The sequence below is a fragment of the Mirounga angustirostris genome, unplaced genomic scaffold, assembly GCF_029215605.1.
Source record: "Mirounga angustirostris isolate CCGP_5_RB_7025 unplaced genomic scaffold, mMirAng1.0.hap1 SCAF_4, whole genome shotgun sequence".
Lineage (NCBI taxonomy): Eukaryota > Metazoa > Chordata > Mammalia > Carnivora > Phocidae > Mirounga > Mirounga angustirostris.
In genome coordinates, this window is record NW_026991712.1 from 23681317 (window position 1) to 23700981 (window position 19665).

The 19665-nt window shown below is 38.5% G+C and overlaps 1 protein-coding gene across 7 annotated transcripts in view; it reads left to right on the forward strand.

The window, feature by feature from the left end:
* The window catches only part of TRPS1 (transcriptional repressor GATA binding 1), a 258306-nt gene extending 250480 nt beyond the window's left edge, over positions 1-7826 (forward strand). For all 7 annotated transcript variants that reach the window (XM_045896015.3, XM_064587988.1, XM_045896020.3 and 4 more), the window contains one exon: positions 839-7826. In XM_045896015.3, coding sequence (XP_045751971.1) covers positions 839-1900 — 1062 coding nt within the window. In that variant the 3' untranslated portion in view covers positions 1901-7826. The remainder of the gene's footprint in view (positions 1-838) is intronic.
* Positions 7827-19665: the final 11839 nt, after the last annotated feature.

The following is a 19665-nucleotide window of genomic DNA, read 5'->3' on the forward strand; positions in this document are numbered from 1 at the left end:
CCCACTGATACGGCTTTAATTACCCGATATCTTTCCTCATGGTTCTGCTCATTTGTCTTTGATTATTTATGCTCTGATATTTAATACTTAATATTCACATTTTCAGTTATTTAGAAGAATGCACATATTCATCCACTCAGGCTACCATAACAAAATACCATAGACCTAGGGGGTTTAAACTACGGAACAGATTTTCACACAGTTCTCAAGGCTGGAGGTCCGAGGTCAGAGTACCAGTGTGGCCAGGTTCTGGTTGGAGAGCTCCCTTCCTGGCTTGGAGAATGCCTCCTTCTATGTCCTCATCTAACTTTATTTGCCTCCTAAAGACTGGATCTCCAGATCCAGGCACACTGTGGGGTAGAGCTTCCACATATGAATGAGGGGACCCAGTTCAGTCTGTAGCAATGTATAATTTTACCACACTTGTCATTAAAGCCCAGCTCCCGTGTTCCTGTATTGACATCCCAGTGCATGACCCAGAAGTTGAGAAATATTGCAGAAAAATCATGTTTCTTCAAGGAACTTGCTACACAGTTTTATCACTAAATGATTCAGCTCCAAAATCTATTGAGTTTGGGAAAGCTGTTTTTAAGTAGATTAAAGTTTTCAGTCCTCCCTGCAAAGTCGGACACGATTTAATTAGGCTAAAATAGTGTGCTTTGGTGACTGCCTCTGATCCTGCTTAGGGCAAGAGGAGGAGATTTAGTAAACCTATAACATAGCATCTACCCTTGCTTTGAACTTAAACGTGGTTCATATTTGTGAGGAATCATTAATGCATTTTAACGTATTTTCTCACGTTTCCCTTTTATGTATCGTGCGTGTGTGTTCTCTGCAGACTCCCAGGCCTTTAAACATCATTAAACAAAACAACGGTGAGCAGATTATTAGGAGAAGGACAAGAAAGCGCCTTAACCCAGAGGCGTTGCAGGCTGAGCAGCTCAACAAACAGCAGAGGGGTGGCAGCGAGGAGCAGGTCAATGGAAGCCCCTTAGAGAGGAGGTCAGAAGATCATTTAACTGAAGGTCACCAGAGAGAAATTCCGCTCCCTAGCCTGAGTAAATACGAAGCCCAGGGTTCATTGACTAAAAGCCATTCTGCTCAACAGCCGGTCCTGGTCAGCCAAACTCTGGATATTCACAAAAGGATGCAACCTTTGCACATTCAGATAAAAAGTCCTCAGGAAAGTACTGGAGACCCAGGAAACAGTTCATCCGTGTCAGAAGGGAAAGGAAGTTCTGAGAGAGGCAGTCCCATAGAAAAGTACATGAGACCTGCGAAACACCCGAACTATTCACCACCAGGCAGCCCTATTGAAAAGTACCAGTACCCCCTTTTCGGACTTCCCTTTGTACATAATGACTTCCAGAGTGAAGCTGATTGGTTGCGGTTCTGGAGTAAATATAAGCTCTCCGTCCCTGGGAATCCGCACTACTTGAGTCACGTGCCTGGCCTACCAAATCCTTGCCAAAACTATGTGCCTTATCCCACCTTCAATCTGCCTCCTCATTTTTCAGCTGTTGGATCAGACAATGACATTCCTCTAGATTTGGCGATCAAGCATTCCAGACCTGGGCCAACTGCAAATGGTGCCTCCAAGGAGAAAACGAAGGCACCATCAAATGTAAAAAGTGAAGGTCCCTTGAATGTAGTGAAAACAGAGAAAGTTGATAGAAGTACTCAAGACGAACTTTCAACAAAATGTGTGCACTGTGGCATTGTCTTTCTGGATGAAGTGATGTATGCTTTGCATATGAGTTGCCATGGTGACAGTGGACCTTTCCAGTGCAGCATATGCCAACATCCTTGCACGGACAAATATGACTTCACGACTCATATCCAGAGGGGCCTGCATAGGAACAATGCACAAGCGGAAAAAAATGGAAAACCTAAAGAGTGAAACCTTAGCACTTAGCACAATTAAATAGAAATAGGTTTTCTGGATGGGAATTCAATAGCTTGTAATGTCTTATGAAGACCTATTAAAAAAACACTTCGTAGAGCCTGCCTTATCCAACACGAAATTCCCTTCTTTTATTCTTTCTTTTGATGAGTAGGTTACCAAGATTAAAAAGTGAGACAAATGGTCAGTGAGAAGAAAAAAAAAAATGGAAGATGGTAAATAGTCATGTTTTAGAACCTAGTTAAGTCAAAAAACCATCTTGGCGAATGTGCACGGTGGAAACGGTCCATAAGAAGTATCACCAGACTCTCATTATTCTGTCTGTAAAGAAAGAGATCAAAGCTATCTAGAATTTGAAAGGGTTTACATATTGTGATACTAACGCAGTATTGGGCTGGCCATTGGTCCATTTGTTCATAAACCCAGAAGTTGTTGCCTAAATTTAGAAGTATCACGAAAATCCTAGGCAGATGAGGAGAAATCGAATCTCCAGGGCAGTGAAGGGAAAATGGCGCTTCTTACAGCAGTCTCCTCTCATTGGCCATGTTTCCCAGACCTAGAAATGCGAGCTGTGGTTAGGCTTGGGGAGAGAGCAGCAAGGAAAGTGACAGCCAGGGGCGTGGTGATTTTGGCCAGCCCTGCCTGTACATACACATGCACACCCTCTCATATTTTTATCCTTTAGATGTTCAGATACTCCTTTCAAAAGTAGTCCTTTTGTTTGCAATTTAGGTTCATTTTGTCCAAATATAGATGCATTTAAAAAAAAAAAAAAACAGTGTCCTCAGTGCTTACGTAGTCGTTTTTTTGTTTTTTTGTTTCTTTGGGTTTTTTTTAGCCAGATGTTTCTTTCTCGTATGTGATAGAGCGGTTTGGATTTGTATTTTAGGCCTCCTCTTGGTCACCAATCTCACTTGGCACGTTATAACTAAAGGGATCCCCCCCCCTCAGTTCAGAAAGATTAGATGGATACAAAAGTTCAGACCATGGGCTGAATTTGTTTAGAATACATGGTATTTCTCCACAAGGTAACCTGCTGTATTATTTATTTTCTTTTGGTTAAGTAGAAGTTCCAAACTTTGTGGCCAGGCAGCGTCTAAGGTTACGTAGTTACCACAGACTGACAATTGGTATATGTACCAGTCACTCCCTTCATTAGATTTATACAGGTTTAGTTAAGTAGCATTAAATAGGATTCTTAGAAGTATATCTTCATAGTACTTTTAATACTTCAGGCTTTGTAAAACTATCCATGAAGGGAAAGCTCCTCAGCATAACTGCTCAGGGAAATAGGGCTACATAACTGAACATTAAGTAATTGGTTAAAGGTGCTGTTAGTCGAGCCTCAATGCTTGCTACAAGGATGTATGTACAAGGACTGACTTTAATAATTTGCATTATATTGTCCCAACCAGTAGTTTATTTTTTGCCACGGAGATGTAGAAGATATTACAAGCTACTGGATGCACTGTCAGATTAACTTATTTCATTAAAGAAGTTGGGAGAACAAATAGGAAAAAAAAAACTTATTTTTCTAGTAAATATTAATGTATTACATTTCAAATAATGGTGCCTGACATATTGAATAATTATTTTCTACAGTGTACGTATGCAACAAAGATATTCCATCATGCATTAGAGTCAGTTCTGGCTCTGCCTAGCTGTTTACATTTGCAAATGTAGCAAACAAGGTAATGAAGCAACTATTTCTATTGCGGTAGATACCTTTTTTGTGTGTGTGTGTGTGCATTAAAGTTGTAAACGGTAACATGAAACAAATGGAAGTTCTTGATATAATGGTATGGAAAACAAGAAGGAAATGAAAATATTTTTATGCCTACTTAGGAAAAAAAAGGGTAGCACTATTCATTCCAAGTACTTTTTTTTTTTTAATTTTTAAGCTCTTAACACATTGTTATGCTTAAAATGATAAACATATATCCTCTTTTTATTGCTTTGTCTATGTTTCGGATGAAACATTTCAGAAATTATTTTGATAAGCGCTGCCGGCCCCCGCGGCACTGGTGTTTTTATTGCGTTCTGTAGCTGTGTTTGCACTCAGTTTTACCGAATTCCCAGTTGCTTTGTATTGTTTTGTTGTGTTTGGGTTTTGTTTCTTTTTCCCAGTGCCAGGTCTTTGTTCCTTAAAGTTGGATGGCAGGTAGAGTTCAAGCAGTTTGTGACTGTCGTAGTGAATGAAGTTAAAAATGTCTTTCTGATGTGTTGTCATTTCCATTCTTGCATTTTTGTTTTCATGTAAAAAACAAAAACAAAAAACAAACAAAAAAACAAAAACAAAAAAAAAAAAAGGAGAGAAAAAGAGAAAAAAGAAATCAGGACTAAGCCTTCAGCTTCAGTTTCATTTTGAAAGGGCCCTATCTGATCTCACCTGTCTAGCTCTTCTATTCACATAAACTGAAATAAAGAAGTGGTGTGAGGAGTTCTGACATGCAAATTATGTGATGCTGATTTATCTTTCTTAGGAATTTCGATGAATGCATCTCAGAATGTACAGGCAGACTTGAGAGGTGGCTGTTAAAGATCTCAGAAAGAGAGGAGATGTCCCAAACAACAAAACAATATTTCATTTTCTTAGTAAAAGGACTAGTAACGAAGTGCAGTGTGGCAATCCTTAAGCAACATTATACATGAACTGCTCAAATCAGCAAAATGCCGGAAGTTTGGTTAACTTGGGCAATATTACAGGTATGACTTTTTAGGCAAAACTACTCCATAAACAATTTCTCTAGTGTGTCAGACACAAATAGGTTGTTCCTTTTTGGCATGTATTCCTTTCTCTTTTTTTTTTTTTTTTTTATCTGATTTTTGTTTTCTCAGACAGATGTAGTAGTAACGATTAGCATTGGAAAATACATATCACTATTCTTGGAATATTTATGGTCAGTCTACTTTCAGTAGAATATTCTTGGGTAGCATTGACACGATGGATCTTATTCCATATTCCTTTATTATTGATTATTTTATTTTCATTTTTGTTTTCATTGTTATACATGTTTTGATGGAGAAGAGGTTGGGCTTTTCTTAAAAGATGAAAATTTATTGTAACACTAAAATACCCCTTACTTTTTGACCTACAAAAGCCTTTGTTCCAGCTCTCAAAATATATTATAAAAATGGTTGTTATTTTATTTGGTTTTAAGGTTTCCGAATGATTTTGCCTTAAATTGTGATTTTAAATGAGCTATTTAGGTACTTATCCTTTTTTTTGAGGACTTTCAAGATGATTTAGGAATTTCCCCTCTTGGAAAAGCCTTCCCCTATGATGAAAATTATATGCCAGCTAAAATTGTATACCATTGAAAAACTGTAAGTCTTTTGAAATTACTTGTCTCTATTCTGAATCAAGCTTTGAGTCAAACTTTAGGTCAGGACCAGCTCATGCATTCATTCTGCCTTTTCTTATTCTTTCTTTCTCCCTCTCTCACCCATATATTCATACTGTTGTTTGGGATAAAAAATCATAAAGAGCCAGCCCACCTTGGAAGGATGTGGATTGAGCGACACTACAGGACTCTGAGTGAATGAGAAAAGGATGGAGCTCTAAACCTTAACCTGTTAACTCTGTAGTTCAAAAGGAAAAGAGTGTGCCCATTCTTTCTACATGACATATTGAGATGTTCTTTTAAAAAATCAACTTTAAGATAGTGATGTTTTGTTCTCAACTGTTCTCTTTTAGTAAAGGTAGATTTTAGAAAACAAGCATGGGGATTCTTTTCTAAGGTAATATTAATGAGAAGAAGAAAAAAAAGTGATTATCTTTAACAGCTCTTTGTTGAAGCCTGTGGTAGCACATTATGTTTATGATTGCACATGTGCACATAATCTATTACGATCCAATGCAAATACAGCTCCAAAAATATTAAATGTATATATATTTTTAAATGCCTGAGGATATACATTTTTCTTAATAAATTGAAGAGTACCAATCCTGCTATTCAACTACTTACTAGCCTTCTGCTCTGTGGCTACAAAACATCACAAGGTGACCCGTCCTGAGACCTCTGAACTGCCTGCCTGTTTAGTTAGTGAACATTAACGCAATTCCAGAGTGGGGATATCTGTGACCCAGTGGTAGAAGCATGGAGGAAGGAATCTGGTGGTCAGCTCCTGTGCCGTATGCCAGCCTTTTGCCTGAAGTTTACATGAGGTCACAGTCTTTGGGTTGAGGGTCATGGCAAAAAAAAGAAAAAAAAATGCAAGGCGTCTTTGTAAGCAAGTAGGTGAGAGCTTGCTGGTCGTCCCTAGATCACAGGAGAAAATGGTGGATTTGAAATTCAACCAGAATATGAAACTAAATATGCTAACCAAAGGTAGGTATTATTAGGTGGAATTCTATCAGTAGGCAGCCGTAAATGAGAAGAGGATAGAAAGACATGCATTGGGACTTTGAGGGTCTGTGTTTTCTTCCCCAAAGAAAGACCCAGCCAAGGACAGAAGGATGGCTTCTTTGGAGAACACTTCTTTTTGGTTTTCCATCACTGTTTCATAGACAGCTGATTCACACGTTCCTGATAGCGGTACAATTGTTTAGAAATTGTTCACAATTATTTGCAGTAATTAGGACCTCTGGAAGATGCTAGGGCAGAAGTGTGTGAAGTCAGGGATGAAGAAAATGTGAAATTCAACATTGATCCACACATGGAAACCGGATAATGTATGCTCATGTGTTGTTCTCTTGAAAAGAAAGGTAGAGCTGTAAGCCTCACTCTGTCCTACACCAGAGAAAAGCAAGAGTAACTTTACGTGGAAGTAACGTTTAGCCTTCATCAGAGAAGATGGTCCTTCAAGACCCATAAGTCCCAAAACTGGATCCTGATTCTACCCCTGGTTGTTTTTCATTTTATGACCTGCAGTAAATCACTTTTTCTTTTTGTTCCTCAGGTTCCTCACCTGTAAAATGGAAAAAATATATTAATAATAATAATATTAATAATAATAATAATAATAATAATGGTAATGTAGTACTTGTTTTGTAAAGCACTTTGAGATCCTTGGTTGGAAGGCACCATGGGAATGCCAAGTATTATTATATGGCCAAGGGGCTTATTTAAACTCTCAGTTCCCAAGGGCCAGGAAAGGTTGGGGTCATTTTTGTTAAAGATGAGCTGTAAATATCATACTAGACAGCCTATAGTGTTGACTATGAAGAGGCAAAACTATTACAAGGCTGATAAAACGATAGTTTCTTAATGGCTACCAACAAGGCAAATATCACAATAAGAAATGCCAAATTCCTTAGGGTGGGCTATTTGACAACGTGGATAATTGGGGGGTGGGATGGGGTTGGGAAACATCTCAAAATGCCAATGTAAAATTAACTTACAGCAATATTCACCAGCAGAAAATGTCTTTCATATGGAATGATTTCATGTTGCTAAGAAAATATTCAATTTGTAGTCCTGATTTGAATATTAGAATGTTGGCTATAATAGTTCTGTTCTTACAACACATGGAATATTTTTTTTGTTTTATTTAATTTTGTTTTCATAGTGCATGTTCATTTCTACTCACAAACATGTTCTTGGTGTATTTCTTATGCAAACAATCTTCAGGCAGCAAAGATGTCTGTTACATCTAAACTTGAATAATAAAGTTTTACCACCAGTTATACATAATGGCGTTGGTATGGTTTATATGGATTCATTTTCATCCATGTAGCAATAGGAAATACAGACCATTGTAACATATAGACAGGCTCTGATGAATTGAGATGGTGAAATCAAATCACCATTTTCATGACTAAGACTGAAAAGGCCTGGATTCTCTCAACTTGTTTTGCTTTGCTTTTTTTTTTTTTTTTCTTTAACCAATCTCTTATTGATAGGCCTTGTGTAAAAAAATATATATATATACTAGTTTCTTGAGGAAGAATAACAATAAAAAGTGTTTATTTCAAAAAACATTTATTGAGTATTAAGTATCGAGTGTTGAGTATTGGGTAATGATTATGTTATAATATGTAAAAAAACTCCTGCTTTTGAAGCTTAACTTTGATTCAATTCAGTGTACCCACATATGATGTGAAGATTCTGGTAATAATTTCAAGAAGTTTCTATTAATATATTACATGCTTTGTTTGTTTGCTTAAATGAGATTAATCAGAGGAGGTTTCCTGAAGGATGATTTTGAAAGAGGGACGAGGCAGGGGCGCCTGGGTGGCTCAGTCATTAAGCGTCTGCCTTCGGCTCAGGTCATGATCCCAGGGTCCTGGGATCGAGTCCCACATCGGGCTCCCTGCTAGGCCGGGAGCCTGCTTCTTTCTCTGCCTCTGCCTCTGCCTCTCTCTCTCTCTCTCTCTCTCTCTCTCTGACTCTCATGAATAAATAAATAAAACATTAAAAAAAAAATGGAAGAGGGATGAGGCAGAAGAAATCCAGGTAGGAGAAGGACATGGGAAAATTCACCCAAGTGTTTGTAGCCAGAGAGAAAAACACAAAAAGGTCAGGACTCCTTAAAGTATTCAAATAGCTAACTGCTTCAGAAGATTTGTTTTGAAAATTTCAAATTAATTAGTATCTACCCTCCTTACACAATCTTCGCTTCTGATTTTTATGAGCCTAAATTAACAAGCCCCTTCATTTATGTATTTTTTTTTTCCCAGCTCTTTCTCTTCTCCCTTATTTTGAAAACAGCAGAGTAGAGACTTTCAGGGGCTTTCATAATAGTGACAAGGTTTTTTCACAGCTGGAGCAACATTCTCTAGATAAGAGTGCGGTAGTAACAATGTGGTTTCTTTATATAGAACTTGATTCTCCTGTCGGGACCACTTTTCAGATGAAGTCCAACATACTTTGTTCTCACCCAGCACTGTCAGGATCCCATGCAGAAAGAACTCTGTAACCATCAGCTATTTACCATTGTTTGAGGGGAAAGAAGAAGAGCGAGTCAGCACTAGGAGCCCTCCCTCACCTTTGGTCTCCCATCTCTGTGAGGGTAGAGCAGGGGCCAGAAACTCAGTTGCACAAAGGATGCGGGCAAGTAGCGTGTGTGGGTGAGCCAGCCGGGTGGAGACCTTGGGAACCCGAGGGCTCTATAAAGGTAGGCTTTCCTCGGCTCTGAGAACAGTGCCAAGCTGACTTGGGTTGCAGATTTTCAGTTTTCAAGAAAAAACTGGACAAAGGGAATTTGATGTGAAATCTCCTCATTTTTAATGTCGGTGACTGACTTTTTTTTTTTTTTTTAATATTGCAAGCCAAGCAAAACACTTGTTCAGAATAAATTCCACCCCGAGACAGGCAGTGCGTGACCCCTGGAGCTTGAACGATAGTGAACTCTGGTGACTGGCAGGGAGGAAATGGGGCAAAGTGCTGAGGTTAGCTGTGGTTCCCCTGGGTTTTGTCTCGGGTCCCAGTGCACCTCCAGCTCTGCCAGGAAACCCGAAAGTACCGTGGCAGCAGCACCTGCCTGATTTCTTTCAGAGCCAAATTTGCTTAAGACGAAAAACATTTGCACAGAAGACAAACCAGCCTTCGTTCTTGAGCATACTGCTAATTAGCTTGTACTTTTGTTCTCCCGTCTTTGTAACCCCAAGTACCATTTTTCTGTTTTTTTAACACGCTGGGATGAACAAAGAAATTTCAAAAACGATTAAAAGTTGCTAAAGTTAATGGCCAGCAACGTCCAAGATGTCCTTGTGACCCTCTCCATGGCACATTTTTGAGTGGAAGTAACAGCGATGGAAAAGCAGAGCTTAACTGAAGTTGATGAGAAAGGGGCTTTTTCATGTTATAGTTGATGTTCTAATGAATAATTTCAGGAATTTCTTTGAATACAAGTAAGCAATTTTTACCATGAAATTTTATGGCTACTTTTATAATGCTGTTCTCCAGTATGTTTAGGATGTCAGTAATCCGAAAGTCACCTTCCCTGAATGTTAAAGTATTGATACAGAACACATTACATGACATAACAACCAGTTCTCCCAACCTTTGTGCAATAACAACAACAGAACATGTAACAAGTATTAATCTTTTCCTTCAGGTAAGCAGGAGAGCCTGGGATAGCAAGTGCGATTAGCAGGAAAATATCGTAGAAATTATTTAAATTATTTCCATAAATAGGTGAATTTCCAAATTAAAACTGCAGAAGCACTCAATTGTAAGCGATTTCCCAGGAATATTTATGAACTCAAACGCCACAAATACATCACAGACTTCTCAGAACCTGCACCACCTCTCACATGAAAGTGGTGTCTGTCTTCCTCCTGTTTACACATGAGTCCGTTTTTAGAGTTAGTTTATTCTACAACCAGTGGTGCTTTCCTCAGACCTTAAATCTCCTTAGGTATTTTCTTTCTACATAGCACATACTGCCCAATGAATTAATGTATCTGAAAAAGCATAAATGCACCAGTTAGTTTACAACAATCAATTTGATATCATCATGATGGCTCATTTCCTATGATTTTATTTTTTACAGTTGCCTTGATATTTTTTTTTAAAGGTTTTATTTATTTATTTGACAGAGACACAGTGAGAGAGGGAACACAAGCAGGGGGAGTGGGAGAGGGAGAAGCAGGCTTCCTGCGGAGTGAGCAGCCTGATGCGGGGCTTGATCCCAGGACCCTGGGATCCTGAACTGAGCCGAAGGCAGACGCTTAACGACTAAGCCACCCAGGCGCCCCTGATTTTTTTTTTTTTCTATAGCAAAATTTTTCTTGCTGTTATTTTTTGGTGGGGGTGGTGGTGACTGTGGTACAAACCCAGGCTTCACACATTCAGTCAACAAATATCAATTAAGTATTTATTAGTTACCAGGCACTATTCCAAGCATTTGGACTGCATCAATGAAAAAAAGCTGGCCCAAACTCCTGTTTGTATGGAAGGGACACAGACAATAAACATACACACACAATAAACAAATATATAAATAGCATTTCATGTTGGAAGGTGATGCACGCGCTGGAGAAGAAAAGCAGAGTTCAAGGCAGTAGAGTGGATGGAGCCATATTCAGTAGGCTAGCTGATAGTACAGCCCTCAGCCGAGCCTAGACGTAAAGGAGGAGTGGTCAAAGTGAACAGCTCACGCAAAGGCCCCAAGGGGAGAGAGTCTATCCGGTCAGTTAGAAAAAGAGCAGGGCAGCCGATATGGCTGAGGCAGGGAAACCAGAGGGAGAATATTTAGAAACTCAGAGATGAAAGTACTGAAGTAAGAGGAGATCAGGTCATTTAGGACACTGTAGGCCACTCTGGCTAGTATGACTTTTATTCCGTATGAAGCAGGGAGGTATTTTAGTGTTTTGAGCAGAGGATTGCTATTTGATGTATGTTTAAATGGGACCATTCTCTTCTATGCTTGCAATAAATCATAGGAGATGAGCATACAAGGATAGAAGCAAGGAAACCAGGTTGGAAGCTAATTTAGTCATCTCTGCAAGAGAGAACAGGAGCAGAAAAGCAGTTAAAATTCCAGAAATCATCTTAGAAGGAGAATAAACTAGATGGCCCGGATGGAGGGTGGGAGAGAAAGAGAAGAGTGGAGAATTAATCCAAGATTTTTGGTCTGAGCAAACTGGAAAAATGGATTCGATGGATCGGGTTTGGAGTGGGGAGGAAAAGGAGTTAAATTTGGGACAAGCTACATTTTAGGGTCCCAAGATCAAGTAGACTGTTATATCTAGGAGTTGAAGTTAGGCGTTAGCCTTCGCATCTAGACAGTATTTAAAACCGTAAGACTGGCTGAGATAATTTAGGGAGGGAACAGAGGTGGAAATACACCCAGTGTTTGAAATCAGGGCAATGAGGAGACACAAGCGACAGAAACTGAGGAGGAAGCCACCCATGAGGTGGAAGGAAAATGAGAGTGAGGTATCTTGGAAGCCACAGAAAACAGAAATGTATCACGAAGCAGGGAGCCATTGATTGTAGGAGATACTGCTGATAGGTCAAGTGGGAAAATGCTCACTCGTTTTGGCAGTGTGAAGGTCACCAGCAGGGTGGGCTATGTACTTTTCGGGGCCCAGAGCAAACTGAACCTGCAAGCCCCCTTGTTCAGAAATTTCCAGTTTCAGGACGGTGGCATCAGAGCTTCCAATGAAGCTCAGGACCCTGTGCACGCCTGCCCGGAAGGCGTGCCCGCGTACCTGCCCCTGGTCGGTGGAGCATTGACGAGAGCAGTTGATTGAAGAGATGGGAAAGTCCGAGGGAGTACATTTAAGAGAGAAGAGGACGAGAGGTTTGCAGAACAGTGTACAATCTGGGGAGCTTTGCTCTAATGGGGATTGGAAAAAGGAATGGTAGCTGGCAAGAGATGTTGAATCAATAGAAAGTTGTTTTAGCATGGGAGAAATAAAAACATGTTCCTTTGCCAAGGAGGATGATGCAGTAAGGAGGGCTTTATTCATCTTCCAAAAGAGAGAGGAAAACAGCCAGAGTGATGTTCGTTGATAGGTGAGTGAGTGAAAGGAGATAGGCTCTCATGCCCAAATGGAGAGGATGACTTTAGAAAAGAAACGAGCCGTTCACGTTCACAGTCACAGCTGGCAAAGCAGATTCTAGTAGACACAGATGTGGGGACATGAGTGGCTGTGATAGTCCTGGAAAGCTCTATTTTTTTTTTTTTTGGATGAAATGTTTTTCTGGTGGCACTCCTGTTCTGCTATTACTCCATTCAGAACTCCAAAGCATTTCATTCAGAAACAAGGCCGCGTGTACATTAAAGAAGCCAATATGGTTTCATTCTATCCCAATGGCATGTAGATATTTGGATAAAGTCAGAAAACTGTCACTTAACTAATATGGTTTCATTTTATCCCAATGGCATGTGGATATTTGGATAAAGTCAGAAAACTGTCACTTAACTGAAAATAGTGTTTGAATCTCACTTTAAAAATTGCTCCTAAAAATCTGCCCCAACATATTCATCTTGTTTAGTTCAAAGTGTTATTTCTCATTTTCTTAATTCTATTTTTTAAAAGACAGCATGCATTTTGTTATGCTAACGAGGAACACCACAGGAAGTATGGCCTTCTTAGTTTCTCTTAATAACATTTCCTGAAGATACACCCGATAAAATGCAGGGTTTTACCAAGTTTTCCTTAGGACTGCGATTGATTTTTTGAGTGAGTTAATTCGTGTTTGCTGAGTACTGATTCTGGACTCAACTGCACACGAGCAGTAACAGACACAAAAGAGAGTTCAAATCTGGTATATACTCTTGATTTTTCCACAAATGTCCAACCGATTCAGTTATAAGGTGGCTTTAATTATAAGTTTTTTCATTTGTGAGCATTTTCTGAACCTTTCCTTATTGCATTTCACTTCGTGATGCGTTTTGGTACCCTTGACAAAAAGTCTTCCCATTATCTCAATAAAATTTTATTGAAATTTTAGGAGACACTTCTCTGTTATTCCCACTATGACTTTTAAATATGAGATCATATACTCAGCAGAAAGGCTCTGGTATTTGTTAACAGTGCAACTTACAGTTACTTCTTCCTTAACAGTGTTAACTTCTAAGAAAGCACTTAGGGACCGGTATCTTACCTTAGATGTCTAATAAAGTAAAAATCAAAACTGGAAAACCCAAATAAAATGGCCCACAGAAGTTTTAGAGAATGAAACTGGTTTGGTTTTGCCAATAAATGATTCTTTAACTTGTAAGCCAGCAGTCAGCCAATGCTGTCTTATCGGTGAGTTTTCTTTGTCAGCTGCCCCTGTCTTTGCTCGGTATCCAGCTATCACACTTCCCACCTGCATGCACGCAAGCACTCAGGTAAGGCAAGTTGTCTCACAGGCGATAGCAAATGTTTACCACCCCTGAAAGTCACAGAGAAGACTGCCTGAATCCCTTACGTGACTGACCCATGATGTTCACTGAGACTTTAGTATTCTCAAGTGCAATGGAGGATCTTTTTTCCTGGCCCTAATTTCCCAGACAGTCTCATATTTAAAGACTGCAGGGAAGCTTTTCTTGATATCTTTGGTTGAAGTTGTCTGTCGCAAAAGCATGGGGCAGCCTTTCTCATTTGACACCTCTTTGTCTTTGGCCATCTGCTGTCCTTCCAAACCCTATTCCCTTACTAGCATCTTATTGTCCGAAAGGAAATGGATTACCCTTTGCTTTTGAAGATGTAAAAAAATGAGATTTTTCTTTGCCATTTTAAACATTATTTCATGAACCTGAAGTATGATACAGCTTCTAGGCACATTTCTTTGGATTCAAATCCATGGTCTTAACACCTTCACAGACTCTGAGTAGACATACTTGCATTTCAGTTAACTAAGTTTAAAGATGAACACATCATTCAAACAAGGCCCACTCCTGAATGTCTCTTTCCCAGACTGTGCTCACATGCATGAGAGTACTGAAGTCACTAAAGCTTCCTCCTTTTAGCCTTCCTGCCCCAACCACTTTAACCTCAAAAACAAACTCTAAAATGCTTTATAATTAACAAGAATTGTTCTTTTCAAGACAAACACCAATACGCAGCTCTGTTGATAGTTAAACACGATTATAGAGTCCTCTTTTACACAGAAATATATTTTTAATATTTTTAAAGGTATAAACACCCAGAGAAAAGAGGACTGCCTCTTGGCATGCACCACTGCTCATGATGATTTTTGATGGTTAATGATTTGAAGGTAGACTAAGGAAATATAACTCAACATTCTATAAACATTAATACATTAGATTGTGTTTTAAATGTCTTTGGTCTGGAAGGAAGGCATGAAAGATGACAACAACAGTAAAAACTAAATTAAAAGTTGTCTTAACATGCTGACTTCTATTTTGGGGACAATTTTCATGGAATTCTTGGAAAAGTTTTATAAAACAGTTCCCATTATATAAAAACCTGGAGGTACTAATAATTAATGTTTAGGATCCAATCAGCCATCAAAGAGATTCTTTATTTTCCTTTTTTAAACTGTTTTGCCCCTCAATGCATGTTTGTTTGTGGACTAGGCTTATTAATAGAAATAAATACATGGTAATACTTTGGCAAGTCAGTTTACATATAATCAGCCATTTACCACTTACCAAACATGCAGAGTTTATAAAAGCAGACAACCCAGGCCGACACCATCTTACGTAACCTAAAGAGCCGGCTGGCTCCTATACAGATTCCTTCATACAAAGAACTGAGCTCTGCACCTTCTAGACACCAGTTAATCTTCTATTTCGTATGACAAGTAAATCAATTTGGCCTTATCCACAAACATTTCTAGAAATTCTGTTGGTCACGGGTAACGTCTTTACAGATGGGATCCTTATGTGTGGTGTTCCATCATAATGGGTTTGGTGGTAAATAAAATAACTAGATTGTTATTTAATTTTTAGATTGTCAAAACATAACTCTCAAAATATTATAAACAACAAAAACATCATTCTCACAGGGAGAGTGAGCACATGCAAAAGCTCTAACTCCTTAAAGGAGGAACAAGCAATAGGACAAAACTGTTTCAAAAAGGGATATGAAAGACTTGAAAAGAAAGAATGCTGGAATAAGATTCTAAATTACATACGATACAGTTCACGTCCTGTTTGGCAGTAATGACCATAACCTCTCGGGTTGTCTTCGTTACTGAATAAGAAAATCATCGTGACTGATCAGTTTTCTATAAGGTAACTTTATAAAGAAGTAAAACAGTCATAATAAATAGTTACATTCTCCAGGAGACTAGAGTGATAATAAACCTTTTAGATAATACTAGTATGACCTCAGAAGGTGAAGCAGTTATTTTTTCCTTATTTCCCAATTTGGTTATTTTTTTTCCTTAACAAATACAGAAGCATCTGGAAAAAATTAAAACATTCACATCTTTCCATAGTATATGCTTTTCAAAAGTGAAAGTCACTTCTCCCTGTGAGTTGTGTTATGAATTAGTTATATAAAACAACATAAATATACTTTTTGTAAAAAAACAATTAAATTTTATTTTCCAGACATAAAACTGAAATCAAATTCACCACAATTCCAATATAAGATTACTCAAAAAAGATCCCTACTTCTAGCTTATAATCAATTATAAGAACTCCCTTACGGAAAAATATAAAGATAAAAACTAGGGTATTCCAAATATGTTTATGGGGAAATATAAATAGGTATTTTTTAATATTTTGAAGTGAGTGATGTCTCATGGAAGTGTCACAGAAGACTAAAACTCAGACAAAACTTTTCTGCTCTCATTCAATATTTTATAAATCACTATAGCTTCCTTCTTTTCCAAAGCATTGAAGACTGTACCAAAAATGCCCTTTGGGTAGAGGATAGTTTTGATATTTCTCTTGGAAAGTCAAAATGATTCTCCCACCCACTACTATTTATACCTATCTCTGCTATTCTAACCATTATTTTTTAAATAATGGACTGAGGTTACAGATACTAGTTACAATTTCTTCTCCAACTACTTGCCTTTGGTCTATTTCAGAAAACATTTTTATATCTACCAGAAGAGGGCAGGGAAGAGAAGACGAGGTAAAATATATTAGAATGACTGATGCTTGAGCAGAAAAAAGCAGAGCTCATTTATTCCTTGTTCTTAGTTCCTAACATTGTATCTAGTATTAGTGGGCATTGAGTAGACATTTTTTAGATTAGATGGGATCACTTGGTAATGACTGAGAATGTCTACTAGGGGAAGAAGCTTTTAACAACAACAACAAAAGTAACATTTGGGAAATGTTTTGAAATAACAAGGTTTTGGAATTGTCTTCCTTTCTTTAATGTAATGCCTACTGAAATCATTTTAGACATAATAGTCACTGAAAAAATACTTATTGATTAAATTATGAAGGGTCAAGTTTTGGATGTGTTTAAGCAAGGAGTGGGGAATGCAGGGGATGATCTGTATCACTAAAATGTACACATGAGATACTGCCAAACTCGTTTGATCTTAACTTACTCATTTGTGGGCCTCACAAGTTAGCTACATCAGAATCAAAAAAGTTCTCTAATGTGCCTCTACCAACTTTTTTTTTTTTTTGAGGCAATAGGTTTTAAGAAAAAAAAAAAAAGTTTCCCCTGAAGTTCCTCTAGAGTCTAGAGGTGGGTAGCACCTTGTGGACCAAAATGTACATTATAAACAAACTTCCACTGAGGAAAATGTGCTGTTTGTCAGTTTTTTAACATAGTAATTTCATAGTTCTTTCATCTAACATTCAATTTTGTTGAAAACCATTTCTTGACTATCTGTATTACAACAGCTATGCATCCTCTCCTCTAAGATACTATGTCAGTAGGTAAACACCCTTATAATAAAAACCGGAGCGCAATCCGAGCTCTCTCCCTTTTCCTCACCCCCCGCGTTCAATCTTGGAACAAGCCCTGCACATTTCTCCTGCTGTGCAGTTTTCTCATCTGTCCCCTACCCTCTGAATATCTGCCCCTGTTGAGGCATCTTTCTTCTGGTTCATGGTCATGGTCTCCTACCTGGATATAGTTTCCAGGCTGCTGCCGGGTGAATTCCCTAAAATGCAAAGCTGATCTTGTCACTCCCCTACTTTAAGACCTTCCTGCTTCCTACTTAGTTTACAGAATTAAACACAAGGGTTTTTGCACTGTAAAGCCTTCAATGCCTGGCCCCCATGGATCTTGACAGCTCATCACATACTACTCGCTGGTAAAACTACACTGGTTCTAATTTCACATACACATCAAGGACTTCTCAAGTCTACATCATTACTTGTAATGTTGCCTCTGATATGAGGGCACTTCCCACATTTATTTGCCTATCTTTCTCATTACTGAACTGTCAAGACTCAGATCAGAAATTACCTATAGCATAACTTCCCTGAACAGAGCGCTGAAAATTTCCCTCCTCTGGACTTCCTGGCACATGCCTCTCTTTTCACTCACACCATGCTGGTAGTCTGCCTCACGCCCCACAAGAGCGACCCTTGGAAGGTGGCTGAGTGTGTGAGCAATTGATTGTTTTATTTTCCTTATATTAAATTAAGTAACCATATGTGGCCGGTGCTGTTCTATAGGGCAGCCCTACATTCTTCTTAAAAGGGGTTTCATGCTATGTTGCTCTTCTATTGGGAAAATAACACCAGCAACTCTGTATCTTTTCGTGCCCTTTGTTTCTATGGTAAAAAGCTTAGTAATTAATTTTAAGTACTTTACGTGTATTAATGTTATAAGCATCAAAAGGGTCATTAAAAAAAAGGACTTCATTTTTACTAATTTTTTGAATAATTTACTTTGGCAAATATACCGAAGTGACTTTATATTATAATAATAAGCCCTGCCTCTGAGGCAGCTGAACCACGCTTTTCTCCATGGGCCTTTTTAACCACTGTGAAAAATTGATTACACTTCATTTGATCTCAGGTTTACAATATCAGAGTATTTATGTATTTCTGGACATTATCGGTGGTTTTATAAAACAAGGAGAAAGCAAAAGCTGTGAATAATTTTCAAACTTCAACCTTAGTTTCAATATTTTTAAATTTAACTGACAAGGTAATTATCCCAGAAATTGTCCTAACTCAATGATTTGTGAAACTATGATTGTCCCATTAAAATGACAGAGTACTCAATCAGGAGAGAAAAATGGTTCTCTGAGGTTTGGCCCTATTAAACCGGTTCTTTATGTTATTATCCACTTCTCCTTTGGAATATACACAGCTGTGTGTTTCCGTGTGCGTGAGGAAAAGTGTCCCAGCCAGAAGACGGCTAACGTTAGTGTAGAGCCGTGGAGCAGAGGGTGAAGAGTGCAGATTCTGCGGGCAGATTGCCTGATCGGAATCCCACAGGGCTACGTCACACTGGTGGGATGATGGAAACGGTTCAGTTGGCCACTCTCCACCCCCGTTTCTTCATCTATAAACAGAGACAATAACTGGATCTGTCATGCTGATCTGCAGCACGCTAGAGTGAAACCCCACATGTCTGAATTTTACAAAGCAGAAAAAAAGATTATTTTTTGCTAATTCTGCATGCTCATCGCAGATCCCCTGGGGGCTCCGTTCCACATCACGCTTCTTCAAGGACCCAGGTAGCTACAGCAGTCATTGTCTGGACTATTGCCAGTCACCATACCGGAGGGGAAAGAGCTCAGGAAGGTTGTCTCCAGCAAGTGTACTCACCTAGAAATGACCTACTTCACTTCCCCTCATAAATCATTGGCCAGATGTGGATGCAAGGCCAATGGTGCAATTTGACCATGTGCACGAGAAAGAGGCTGAAATGTTCAATGACAAGGCACTAATGATTACCACAATAATTATGCCTATCGCATATACTAAAAAGTTACTTTACACAAATTACCTAGAACGGGACCTGCAGTAAGTTATTATTAACTAATGAAGAGCAAATGCATGAAGTGTGAAATTAGATGATTGCAATTTCATGTTAAAGTACATGATTTCAGGACTCCAAGTCTGCTAAAACCAGCTAATCTGGGGGTGGGGGGGAGATAACAGTGAGGTAATCCGGAGAGTTAATACTTTACTTCCATCAAGTATGATCTGTTTTAGAAAGATACTTAATTATAATTCCTTCATGCAAAAAATCATCATTTATTTATTCACTTGTACATTCAACAAGTATATAAAAGTACTATGCTAAGGGCTGAGGATACAGTGGTGAACAATACAGAAATGGTTTCTGCCTTCATGGGAGACTGGATGTTAAATGTATAACAGGTAAATCGTCACTTAGGATTGTGATAAGTGCCACACAATTTCTATATAGGCAATGGAATTAATTTTAAGTATTTAGGAATTCTACAGATCTTTAAAATATGCATTATATTTATTCCTCCATCATACAAAATTTAGTATTAAACATCAGTGAA